Source organism: Colias croceus, chromosome 27, assembly GCF_905220415.1.
Source record: "Colias croceus chromosome 27, ilColCroc2.1".
NCBI lineage: Eukaryota > Metazoa > Arthropoda > Insecta > Lepidoptera > Pieridae > Colias > Colias croceus.
In genome coordinates this window covers 1,682,898-1,696,676 of record NC_059563.1, presented here as the reverse complement: position 1 = coordinate 1,696,676, position 13,779 = coordinate 1,682,898, and the positions used below count along the sequence as shown (strand labels likewise).

The window sequence follows — 13,779 nt, the reverse complement described above, 5'->3', positions numbered from 1 at the left end:
TGAATAAATGTCGTCAGTAATTAATGGAATAGTCATTACGAATTTTATTTGACTTTGTTTTACATAAGTTTGTACTTCTATTAATTGTTCAATTTTAAGAACATTATCTAAATTTACTGGAAATGGCAACTTAGAGCTAGTTTCAATGTTTTTTAATAAAAGTAATAATTCCTTAGTATCTACAACGGATTGGTGTAAAAGTTTAATTTTACTAAAAGCTACAGCAGTTTCTATTTCACTTAATCTAACGTAAAGAGACATAAAATTATGTAAGAATGCAGAATATGTATGTATAATTTCATTAGTCCTTTGATGTAAATTTGTGTCATTTAAAAGCGAATCAATTACATTTAGCTTATTCTGGATTGCAATGAAATTGTTATTAGATATTTCAGCTACATTTAATAACGAACCCACCATCTCAGTAACGATCGTCATCTTATGTATTATAGAGTCTTGTTTAGTCTTTAATTTTTCAATAGTGTTTTCAAATTGTATAGCATCTTCGTTGTCGAGGTTACCGGTGATAATTTTTATAACTGAACCAAGTGGATTTAATAAACCACGTTTAGATCTAGAAGACGGAATTAATTGTTCAAATTTATCAATAGTATAATTATTCATATGATAATCTGTTTGTAATTCTGTTGTAATAAAATCGGAACCTAACGCTTTTACATCAATACAACTTTGAACCTGATTTCTAAATGATAGATAACTATTTATATTAAATTCTAAATCATCATATATTAACTTTAAATCTAAAACCTTAATAACTCTCCATGTGTCATTGCTGATGACTGCATAGCCTTCACGGAGAGGTAGTATTCCGGGGTTCCGTTTAATCTGGTGCAGTTGAAGACCCTGGTTTTGGATCACGTGGATCACCAAAATTAGTAACTTGTGGAGGACGCTTAACGTTTTTAATGGGAACTTTAGTTTCACGATTGTGCGTCGTTACTGGCACAATATTTTTATCGATTGGTCCCGTGACTATCGCTTTCTGATACCTAGCCTTATCTATAGCACGTCTCGTGTTAACTCCTTTAATGTAAACTGAATCTCCTATGTCTATGTTAAAATCATTTTCACCGCCATGCTTATCCTTAATAACCTGTGTCTTATGAATAATTTTGTCTGTAAGATATTTGTATAAAAATGTTGTACGTTTGTGGTGATCTTTTACAAATTGTTGAGTTAATATTTTATTAAAATCTACAGCTTCATCTAGAATCAGTATGCCTTCCGTATCAAGATCGCGAGCTGAGTGAACCGTATCTGTATTTTCGCTATTATTGCTAGACACGGTCAAGTTGCTGCTTTCCGCGGTAATTATACTACGATCAGGTGACGGAATCGAATATGGAGACTTCGGGCGATTATTTTTAGTGATAGGCACTGTTCGGTCTGAATCAGACGAAATTGTAATCGGTGTCAGGGGTCGGTCACATATTGTTTCAGCCAGATTGTTACTAACTTTTACTACTTCGTCTAATACATCGGTTAAGTGTTTTTGAAGATTTCGCTCCTTTTCATCTACATTAACTTTCATTGACACGTCGACTATTGCTGCTGGCATACGAACGCTTTCACGAAAAGTCTGAAAATCTAATATAGCGTCACCGTTCTGAAGATTAGTTGGAATTGATACTTTAGTTTCTGATCGAGGCTCTACGGTGATTTTTAACGGAGGGTTATATATAATCGGTATTTTGGCGTTAAATGTTTCTAAAACTTGGTGCTTCATATCGATATTTGCATCTAGTTCCTTAAGTAAGTCAGATCCGATTAATCCATCATACTTACTGTCTACATTGTATACATAAAATTTGTGGGAAAGTGAGCTTCTAAAAGTTTTTAATAACGGGATTACTATAACCTCATCATGAGTGCTTTGCGCATGGGTACTAACAACTGTAAATTTTTCATACTGTTTATGATCTCTAAAATATTCTTCTGCTTTAGCCGGACTTATAAAGGAACGACTGCTTCCTGTATCAATGAGAAACTTTGCTTTTATTTCAGGAATCATAATATGTGGCAATTTTAAGATGCTGTCGCAATAATTTAAATTTATTATTTCACTGTCTCGTCGGAGGCCGGTAACGGAAAATTCATTATTGTCATTAAAATTGCTATCGGTTACTTCCGGATCGGTATACTCGTATAACTCGTTCGCGGCGTCTTCTTTATAATTTAAGGGTGAGTTATCGTAATTTTCATAATTTGGTTCATCGCAGTAATATAGGTTATGATGAGTTACGTTTTGCCTCATAGGTGCCGTACGCATCGATACATCGCTATTTAAGCCGGGGTTCGGTGCCTGGGCATGTTGTATGCCAAATTTAAAACGAGGTTGGTCTGTTTGTTGATAACCGGAATTTTGAAAAGGTCGCAATTGGTGGTTATTATTAGATTGTGTGCCAAATTTATAGCCTTGGGCTTGTGGTGTTTGCCTTAACTGTTGAATAAAATTTGGTCGAGGTGGTTGCATTAAATTTGGTCGAGGTTGTTGAGCGAAATTCGGTCTATAACCAATTGGCTGTTGAGGACTGCCGTATTTAAAGTTTTGATTTAAAGGCATCGTACTAAAATTAGGTTTTAATGGATTTTGGAAAGTGTTTTGAGTTATAGGTTTTGGCTTACTAATCTTTGCGTTATATTGTTGTATAAAATTTACTTCTTCTGTAACTACGCTAAGTGCATTTTCTAAGTTTGTAGAACCCCTTAATCTAACAATCCGGATCATGTCCTCCGGGAGGTTGTACAGAAAAACATTTAACGCAGTATTATTGTATATGATCATCTTCGCGGCTTTAACTCCTTCATCCGTGAGGCGGTTTACTTTTGAAAATAGGGAGCTTTTAACATTTTGTATTCTGTGGCAAAACTGTATGTAACTTTCACCTTGTTTTATTTTTAACCCTTCTAATTCTAGTGCGATACATTCTTCCGATCGCGGGTCTCCGAAATGTTGGGTAAGTATTTCCTTTAATTCAGTCCATGAAGTTATATTTTGGTAATCACTAAGCAGTGAAGCTGCCTTACCGATAAGCCTACTCGTTATGGCATGATATACATATAAGTTTTGTGCGTTATTGTTCGCATCTTGGAATGATCTTATAATGTATTCGCTTTTATTGATAAATAGGTTTAACAGTTTTTCATCTCCATCAAATTTGGGGATGATACATAGTATTTCTCTTGGTATGAGTTTAATCTCTTCCATTTTGGTTCTTTTAGTTAGTTTTAGCGATTAAAACTCTAAATATAATAAAGATAACACTATTTTTTACTAATAACTAACACTTAAAATTAAACACTAAAAATTACGACTTATCACGATAATTGCAACGAACAAAATCAAATAATCGTAACGATTAGGCCGACTATTTTGGGTCGGGGATTTCGTGAAAACAGGGAATGTGAAAAACAGGAGTGAAGAGGTTTACTCACAGACTGCTCGCTCCCATGTCCTTCACTTATGATCCTGGATGCTCGTCCTTGAGGTCACAGTACGCGTTTCACTTCAGCGATTGAGTTTTACGCGTACGCGTCGCGGGAGAGTTATTTATTTGGTTCGAGGATACTCGTACAAGCACCGCACTATCACAGATCCTTTTATAGGCTATAGTGTTAGCTCGGCAGCAGGATATTATCGAGTATCCTACCGGCTGCGCCACTCAAATTTCGACGGACCGAAGGACGTTTTTTAAAAAGACAAGATTTAATTTAAACGTCTTTAATATGTGCTCTCTACATCCAGAATGAAAACTTAAACTATAAACTTATCGTTAAACAAAAATGCAACGCTGCAATCTATGTTCTAAGAAATACAAAATGCATTAAGGCGATGCAGGGTGGCCGTAGTTATGCTGCGTTAACAAATACGATATCACATGCATGTACTGCGGGTTGCCCCGACATAACTAGATAGAGCGGTGATTTTGTTTTTGTTTTTGAAAGATGTTATTTTTTAAGATATTGCGGTTTTTGTGCCTATAGAAGTTTAGTGTTATTTTGAATCGTAATAAGTTATTGCGCAATTCATTTTTTTAATTTTTGACAAAAGTATCTAATGCTCTAACTCTCTAACTCTAACCTAGCCGTTCATGGCAAATTCGTGCCATTCGACAAATTCAAAAATATGACAAATTTTTGTAAAATATGATAGTAAATATACTGGTATTTAACTTAGTACAAAACATTTTTCAAATAATATGTATAATAAAAACTAGATTACCCTATTGCACTTTTACGTAACTCCGACATCTTACGTTTTTTTATCTATTGCATTAAAACATATTTACGTTGAGAAATCAATATGTACTCAGTTACAGAAGCCTCTAGTTACATAATATTGCGGTTGAATGAGTTAAACAAATTATATACTAAGTATTAGCACATATAAGTTATGCTATGTACACATTAGCGTGAGATTTGTTAGCCGAGGTCCGAAGACGAAGGAGCTTCGCTGTTCGCAATTCGTATAAGTTTTTTAACTTGTATTTGATCGATTGCGATCGAAAGAGGTATTGTAACTGCAATTATTTGAGAGATGTAGGTTGTTTTTTTATTTGTTTCTGTTTTGTATGCATTCAATTTCTGCAGTTATGTTTATTATAACTCTAACTGTTATTTAAAGCGTCTCATACCGTAAATTACTTTATAATGTGAATACATACTGTTTGCTGCCATTAATGTAGGTACTAATTACTATGTAGGAGCAAAATTTCTATTACAGATAGATTACTTAGATAGATAATATCGTAGAATACATAATATGTGTAAATAATATTATACAAATATGTAACTATATGACTAAATAATGATTAATGATTATTTATAAAATACAAACTATGGAACGTTTAAAAATAACTACATTCGGAAGCTAAAAAAAAAAACAATATATTCGTCGATAGTCTGGCCACATCATAAAGAAAAAGCAATTATAGCCAAGACTATAGAGGTGTAAATGAATACTGCGGTATGTACAGATTAATAGCTAGAAAGGTAACTACTATGGGTTTAGAAACGGTTCTTTATGGTGAAAACGAGCGTTAAGATGGTAATTTATGGTATTTAGTATCTATTTTACAATTAATACTTGTTCTGGAGATCTGGCTACGCACCGGTGGGCAAATTATATAGGTACACTAGCTGTGCCCCGCGGATTTATCCGAATAGCGCCGCTCCTCCCGTTGGTCTTACCGTGATGAATTAAATACAACTGACTAGGAAACCTATAGCATGTAAGGTTAGACAACCAATCAGAGCCACGCTTGAGGCGTGGCACGAAAATTCGCGATGCAAGTGAGTTTGACGTTGCCAGATAGAATAAATTTGTTAAAATAATGCAGCAAAATATAATTTTAATATTTTGGTCGGAACCGGGAGAACCGGGTTTCATATTATTCAGACCCGGTTCTCAAGAACATCAAAAAACCCGGGTTTAACCGAAGAAAGAACATCATGTTCGGATCCTGTCCTGTGTTGCGTTGTGATCCTGTGTTGTGCATGCCCTACCCGTCACTTTACCTCCCTTCACTTTAACTCGCGTCACTTTACCTCCCGTCACTTTCACTCGCGTCACTTTAATTCACGTCACTTTAACTCGCGTCACTTTACCTCACGTCACTTTATCTCCCGTCACATTAACTCGCGTCACTTTACCTCCCGTCACTTTACCTCCCGTCACATTAACTCGCGTCACTTTAACTTCCGTCACTTTACCTCCCGTCACTTTGACTCGCGTCACTTTACCTCGCGTCACATTACATCCCGTCACCTAACCTCCCGTCACTTTAACTCCCGCCACTTTAACTCGCGTCACTTTATCTCCCGTCACTTTTGTCATTCGTTATTTTAAACTATATTTAAAGTTTCACTTTATTATCTTTAAGTATCTTATTATTCCCTTAATTGAAATAATTTTGACTTTAACTTTCACTTTAACTCTCGTCACTTTAACTCGCGTCACTTTACCTCGCGTCACTTTACCTCCCGTCACATTAACTCGCGTCACTTTACCTCCCGTCACATTAACTCGCGTCACTTTAACTTCCGTCACTTTACCTCCCGTCACTTTGACTCGCGTCACTTTACCTCCCGTCACTTTTGTCATTCGTTATTTTAAACTACATTTTAAGTTTCCCTTTATTATCTATAAGTATCTATTCCCTAAATATAAATAATTTTGACTTAAACTTTCACTTTAACTCCCGTCACTTTAACTCGCGTCACTTTACTTCCCGTCACTTTACCTCCCGTCACTTTTGTCATTCGTTATTTTAAACTACATTTAAAGTTTCCCTTTAATATCTATTAGTAGTTAGTACCTATTTATTCCCTAAATGAAAATGACTAACTTTCACTTTAACTTTAACTCCCGCCATTTTATCTCCCGCCATTTTATCTCGCGTCACTTTAACTCCCGTCACTTTACCTCCCGTCACTTTAACTGCCGTCTCTTTAACTTCCGTCACTTTAACTTTACCCCCCATCATCCAGGTGCATTTCAGCATGGAACGACAACGGCAAGAAGGAACTGATAATCTCTCTCGACCCGAACTATTGCATAGGACTTCTTTCCGGGGTTGGGATGGGTTCTGACTAGGGCATGCAGAACCGAGTCCGGTTCCAAGTTTCTGAAACCCGGTTCCAAATCGAGCTCAGAACCGGGTAGAACCGGGTTACCCGGTTCTTTTATAACACCTCGGAAAAATATACGAAATTAAATAAAAGTAACTGTAAAAGTACCTGATGGGCCTTTTATTTTACGCGGATTGTGTCGTATTTTATTAAATTAATAAAGAAACAAAATTTCAATACTTCTCTTGATTTATCAGTCTTATTATCACAATATCACATATAAACATAAACCTTATTCATTAACTGCAAACTTTAAAGCAAAAAACCGGCCAAGCGCGAGTCGGACTCGCGCTCCGAGGGCTCCGAAGAAACCTATTTTTTCAATGTTATAACTTTAGAATTTTCCTTTATCTGTGTTATAAGACGTTACTTTTACCAAATTTAAAAGCTCTGTGTTCATGAGAAGTATCAAGTACCCTATAGGTTTAGGAATGACGAAATTTGTGAAAATTTTCAGCATTTACGGCTGTATCTTTTGATGCGTTGGCTTGTGAGTTTGACTTTTCACAGCATCAAGGGACCGAAGACTTGAGTATTCGATATAAATTTCAGCTTGATACCAAAAACAAAACATGACTCAACAAAACATGGATCATTATATGAAACAATAAAATCAACAGCTTTTCAAATTCACGACAAATCTAATAAAAATATTTCAGTAGCCTAATTTTTGTCATTTTCGAAGCCTAATTTTTTTTTTTTTTTTTTGGTAAAATACCCGTGGAAACTTAGAGCATCTAAGGTTAGACAACCAATCAGAGCCACGCTTGAAGCGTGGCACGAAAATTCGCGAAGCATGTGAGTCTGACGTTGCCAGATATAATAAATTAGTTAAAATAATGCAGCAAAGTATAAATTATACTTTATATTTTAATATTTTGGTCGGAACCGGGAGAACCGGGTTTCATACTATTCAGACCCGGTTCTCAAGATCATCAAAAAACCCGGGTTTACCCGGGTTTTTCGGAACCGGGTAAACCCGGGTGCATGCCCTAGTTCTGACTGATGATATAGGTATAGCCTTCCTCAATAAATATGGGCCATCTAACACCGAAATTTTTCAAATCGTACCAGTTGTTCCTTAGATTAGCGCGTTGAAACAAACAAACTCTTCAGCTTTATAATATTAGTATAGATTAGTATATTATACTTGTTATTGTTTAAGTATATGTTTTATTTATATTCTCGTGATATTTGTGTCACTTATAAGCGTGTGTCTACCGTCTTTAATTAACCACTTGAAGCCAATTGGCCTAATTGTTGTGACGTGCGGTCAAAATCATTTTCTCACTTGATAGTTTGGTATTTACTGGAATTTATTTCTAACTTTTGCCCCTTCGTTAGTTCGGAGAGGTGGCGAAATAAATTTATATTACACTAGCTGTGCCGCGCAGTTTCACCCGCGTGGCTCCGCTCCTGCTGGTCTTAGCGTGATAATATATAGCCTATATTACTCGTGGATAATGTAGCTTTCGAATGGTGAAAGAATTTTTAAAATCGTTCCAGTAGTTTATGAGACAATTCATTACAATCAAACAAACAAAATTTTTAGAATATTAGTGCAGAAAGATGATTTGTTTGCACATATTACATATTTATAAATGAAAAGGTTAAAGGAATAACATTGCAAATTATCTTTTCAAGTCAAATTATTCCGACTTATTTTTGAAATGAAACTTCTTTAGGCGCGTTGACAGTAAAATTTCAAGATTCAAGTAAGGAGACGATTTCGGTGTATTTGAATCTTACCAAATAAGTTTCTCTTCTGACACGTGTGCTCGGCACACACGCTCTTTTTTAAAGATGGTGGTTCATGAGGACGGTTTTTAGTATAATACCTATATTTTTTTAAGATTCCTATAAATGGGGCGAATCTGTGCGTAGAATGCTTGTAATGTATAATTCACGTTTTTTTTTTAACTCGTGACATAAAATCTCATAGTCTTAACACTTGTGATGTTTTTATACATTTCAGTGTTCTTACAAAAATAAATAAAAAAGGCTTGTTTCTTTTCCAACTAGGTACGGATTCCTGCGTGTCAAATAACACGAAAAAGCATCGTTTCTTTTTCAAGGATTTAAGGCATGCAGTACAATGTCTGTCCTGTGAATATTTTTTTCTGTAATTAATCATGTTTTGTAACTAGAATAAAATTTATTGATAATAACTAAAAATAATACTAAAGAGTTTTACATCATCGTCTATTTAAAACCATAGTATGAAATAAAAATCACAACAAACGTTAACCTTGTTAGTTGTTACAGTTTTAATTCAACCTTTTTAATTTGGTCAAGCTAACATGTAATTAGGCATTGCCAAATTTGACAGCCGTAATTTGATATGGATCAAATATACAAATGTTGAACGCAACCTAATCCATTTATTATTTGTTTAACAGTTACGTAACGGTCGGGTTTTAGTCACGAATAACTCGCATTTCCTTTCCGTATTCGATTAGCAAACGTGTTCGAAATTCAAATTTGCATTCGTTCCAGAACGATGATCCTGTGCGCCGCGCTATTGGTGGATGCCGTGACGTCATGACGTAGCGCGGCTGCGATTGGTCGAGCGCCGCGTGCCGCGCGCTGATTGGTGAATGATGTCAGGACTACAGACGCGGGGGGATGACCCGATAAATGGTGTCGATGTACGGGAGCAAGGAAGCGCTTTGAGGTCAGTATTGTTGCCTTGACGTTAATGACATTGAATTTTTTTATCGCGTGACCATATGTATAGATGAATGATTAAGGAATGGTATTAAGCCGGTCAATGTTTTATTTATAATTGCTCGTAACTGTGACATGTTGATTTATGTTGTTAAGTGTTCTAGTTTAATAGCCGTAATCGGATTTAACGGTAATTGAATAATCATAATCATACGTTATATTTTATAAAATTACTAGCTGTCCCGGCAAACGTTGTTCTACCTTACTTTTCATCACTTAGGGGTATGAAAAATGGATGTAAGCCAATTCTCAGACCTACCCGATATGCACACAAAATTTCATGAGAATCGGTCCAGCCTTTTTGAAGGAGTATGGTAACTAACATTGTGACAGATGAATATTATATTAGTTAAATAAATAAAGTATTGTGCAAAGAGTTTCTTATATTATTACTTGGAAACTATTTATCATAACTTACAAAAGTAGAGATAGTGTGTTCGCATGAGTCACGGTCTACTAAGAGACATATTAACAAATTCCTTTTATTTCTCACAATAAAATGTCAGTAGATCAATATCAATTTTGAATTTTTATATCCCAAGTAACTGACGTGCATTAAAAAGAAAGTAAATTTAATTAAACATTAAGGTCGAAATGCAGTCTGGTTCAGTACAATACAAATTATCAAGATTAGATAATCGAGTTATATCATTCATTGAAAAAGTAATTTGAACTCTATTACCGATATATTAAGTCGACTTTAACTTGCTGTTGAAATGTTGTGTCTTTAACATATGAAGTATAAATTGAACTCTATTCAGTTGAAATAAGGTTGTTTTTTCGATTGTGTTTCTTTACATTTTCAGGCGCGGATGCGTAACGGAGCGAAAAATTATATGTTTCGCTATTTGTCGTGATCTTATCTTTGTAGGTGTTATCTGAGTTGTAGGAAATATATCCTGTAACAGCTATTTATGTGAACACTAGTCTGTAGAATTCGTCCGCGGGAAATTGGCATTTTTAAACGTTGTGTTATCAATTTTATTATTGCTTACATTTATGTCTCAAGAATGTAATAAGTAGTATGTAGGTATTCAGTTTCCTCTAGCTAGAACATAGAAAATATAATAGGTAGGTAGAATCTAGATTACAGGTTATAAACCGAATATTTTATGCGTGTAATCAAAATCGATACAGACCTTTTCTGATGAAGTGAACGAACACACACATTTACACTAATCTACACTAATATTATAAAGAGGAAAACTTTGTTTGTTTGATTGTAATGAACAGGCTCATAAACTACTGGACCGATTTTAAAAATTCTTTCACCATTCGAAAGCTTCATTATCCACGAGTAATATAGGCTATATTATATATTATCACGCTTAGACCAACAGGAGTGGAGCCACGCGGTTGAAAACGCGCAGCACAGCTAGTTTATAATATTTGTAAAGTGTTTTTAACCGACTTCAAAAAAAAGGAGGAGGTTATCAATTCGGCCGGTATATTTTTTTTTTTTTATGTATGTACACCGATTACTCCGAGGTTTCTGAACCGATTTACGTGATTCTTTTTTTGTTCGATGCGGGATGGTGTCGAATTGGTCCCATAAAAATTTTATTCGGATAGGCCCAGTAGTTTTTATTTTATGAGCATTTTTGTCTGTAGGTATTTGTAAATTTTGCAAGTGCAAGTTTGAAGTCGGTTGTTTTTAACGCAGTTATCACTTGTCTACGCTTACTTAAACACAAAGTATTGTTCTTATTTGTATTGTTAAAATCTTTGAATGAATACAATAATTTGCACAACCAACGACGTCATAATTGGACACCAGAGAAGTCAGAAAAAACACCAAAGATGTCACAATATATCTTATAAAGTGATCAGTGTAATCTTTCCGCAATCACAGATTTAATTACAATTGTAGATTGCTCTAATGGAAGTATTGCGTATTGTAATTGTAATTTGTAATTCTACTCCGACGTAATTGTATGTGATAGTGATTGCTCATAGCTCATTTGATACTAGTGAAACTTAATGCGGATGGAGACTGTTTTTGGTAGCAAATGTGATGTTGTTAACGGGAGTGTTTTAAGATTTGAACAATCTTTGTAGGTCAATTTTGTATCAAAAAACGAGACAGAACTGAACTTTAAACACAAAAATTAAACAACCATGAGTATGAGCGCGAGAGCACTTGTATTGCCTTCTACATCCGGCTTGAAGGACCATACTATTATTTTTACTCTGTGCTCGTCCTAAACATTACCACATCGATTATATGTGAGCGGAGAACTGATTTCCTTCTTTTTTGCGAAATACTTACATATTAAGTAATAATATTTAAAACAATGATCTAATCAATTCAATGTTATACACGCACCTTTAACTCAAGTCCATAATGTAATCACACACAACACATGGCGTAAACAATTAGTAGATCGCTAGATAGCATTCGACCACGTGCTCCTAGGTGACATGTGATTTGAACCATTTCTAACATAACTAACAAGTGACACATGCTATACGTTCAAGTTGGTAATTACATTTCTTTTTTGTTTGTTAAATAACTGAGATTTTTGAACGTTAATTTAATAATTATGTATCAAAATTGCACATTTATGCCATATCATGTAGGTACATTATAACTACGTAAAAAGTAATATCATGACATCGTGGTATACCGTATTTATGAAGAATGTCTAAGAATCCATATAATTTGTACCCATCTTTTTAATTCTACATACTTAAATTAATTAAGAAATTTAAAAATGCATATTTATGTTCATACTCATAGTTCCCCTACGAAACTTAATTTATTGAAGTGAAACTTCTTTATCGGGGTTGGACAAAAATTTAGTCTAACATTTTTGCGTTACGCTGTAGGCGTGACATTTTTGCGTTACGCCGTAGGCGTGACATTTTTGCGTTACGCCGTAGGCGTGACATTTTTGCGTTACGCGCCAAATCCCTAAGTTTCACTTCTTACGTGTGTACTCTAGTACACGCACACATTTTTTTCTATAGTATACTAGCTGCTTCGCGCGGTTTCACCCGCGTAGCTCCGCTCCTGTTGATCTTAGCGTAATGATATATAGCTTATAAACTTCCTCGATAAATGGGCTATCTAACACCGAAAGAATTTTTCAAATCGGACCAGTAGTTCCTGAGATTAGCACGTTCAAACAAACAAACTCTTCAACTCTATAATATTAGTATAGATTTCTTTAACTCTTTTATCATTACAAAATTCTCTCGTACCTACTTACGTATCTTATACAATTTAAAACTTAAGAATAACAATTAGTGTTGGTAGATATAATCAAAATGATCAATATAATCAAATATAGATCTAACACACGAGACAGCCCACGTAAGAGAATTTTTAGGGTTGTCACTTGTCACCTTTTTGTAATTTCATTAAAGTAATTATATTATATTGGTTATTATAGGGAGCCTGCCTGCCGCGGTAAAGCTATTGCATGCTATACCTTCAAGCCACACCTCCGCCCGTCGTAGTGGGGAGCGTGAGGTTTTTTCAAGGCTCAAGGCCCGCGATAGAAGCTATGCAATAGCTTAAAAATGTATAGTATCAAAATAAAGTACAATTTATTATACAGGTCAAATTTTTCAAAACTATATTTGCCTGATTAAGAATAAGAATAAGAATGTTTATTAATGTATGATTAATTTATTTGTTAAAAATTATAAGATGTCTGCTTATCTCTGTTTCATCTATAGTCTATACTTTACTAATGTTATAACGCTGAAGAGTTTGTTTGCATGAACGCGCTAATTCTAGGAACCCCCGGGCCCCGGTCCGATTTGAAAAATTATTTCACTGTTAGATAGTCTTTTTATCGAGGAAGGTATAGGCTATATGTATATATCATCACACTAAGACCAATAGGAGCGGAGCAATGCGGGTAAAACCGCGGGGAACAGCTAGTACTATTTATTGTTCTCATACAAATTAAAATGACTTGAAATAACTTAATTACTTAAATAAAACACGGGTGACAACCCTATGTATAATTGTGATCCGGTTTCAAGGCCCGCGAAACCTTACTGCAAGATAGTGCAGTGTTTTTTTATTGCTTTTTATGTAATATCGTGTACGCAAGTACACTTTTTCTACGCAGTTGGAAGACTTGCTCGTTTATAGTTTGAAATGGTTAATCCTCAGAAATATAAATAACAATTGGTAGGTAAGGTAAATCTATGCTATAACGATTCTAAAGTGCTTCTAGAAGTCTAATTGACTTGTGGTGTAACTTCAACACCACTGTAGTTACATAAATTGCGACCAAAAATTCAAAATAAATAATTATTGAAACTATCGAAAGCTTAAAGTTATACTAAAAAGACTGATATAAATAATGAAAAGATGCATTAGGTAAACAATATTTAATTGATTCAAGACGTAACCTTCATGGCATAAGGATAAATTGGTAATAA

At 34.8% G+C, this 13,779-nt stretch overlaps 1 protein-coding gene across 2 annotated transcripts in view; it reads left to right on the top strand.

The window, feature by feature from the left end:
* Positions 1-13,779, top strand: part of LOC123703890 (uncharacterized protein PF11_0213) — an 82,031-nt gene that overhangs the window by 23,828 nt on the left and 44,424 nt on the right. For both annotated transcript variants that reach the window (XM_045652075.1, XM_045652077.1), the window contains one exon: positions 9,148-9,325. In XM_045652075.1, the coding sequence (XP_045508031.1) occupies positions 9,249-9,325 (77 nt within the window). In that variant the 5' untranslated portion in view covers positions 9,148-9,248. The remainder of the gene's footprint in view (positions 1-9,147; positions 9,326-13,779) is intronic.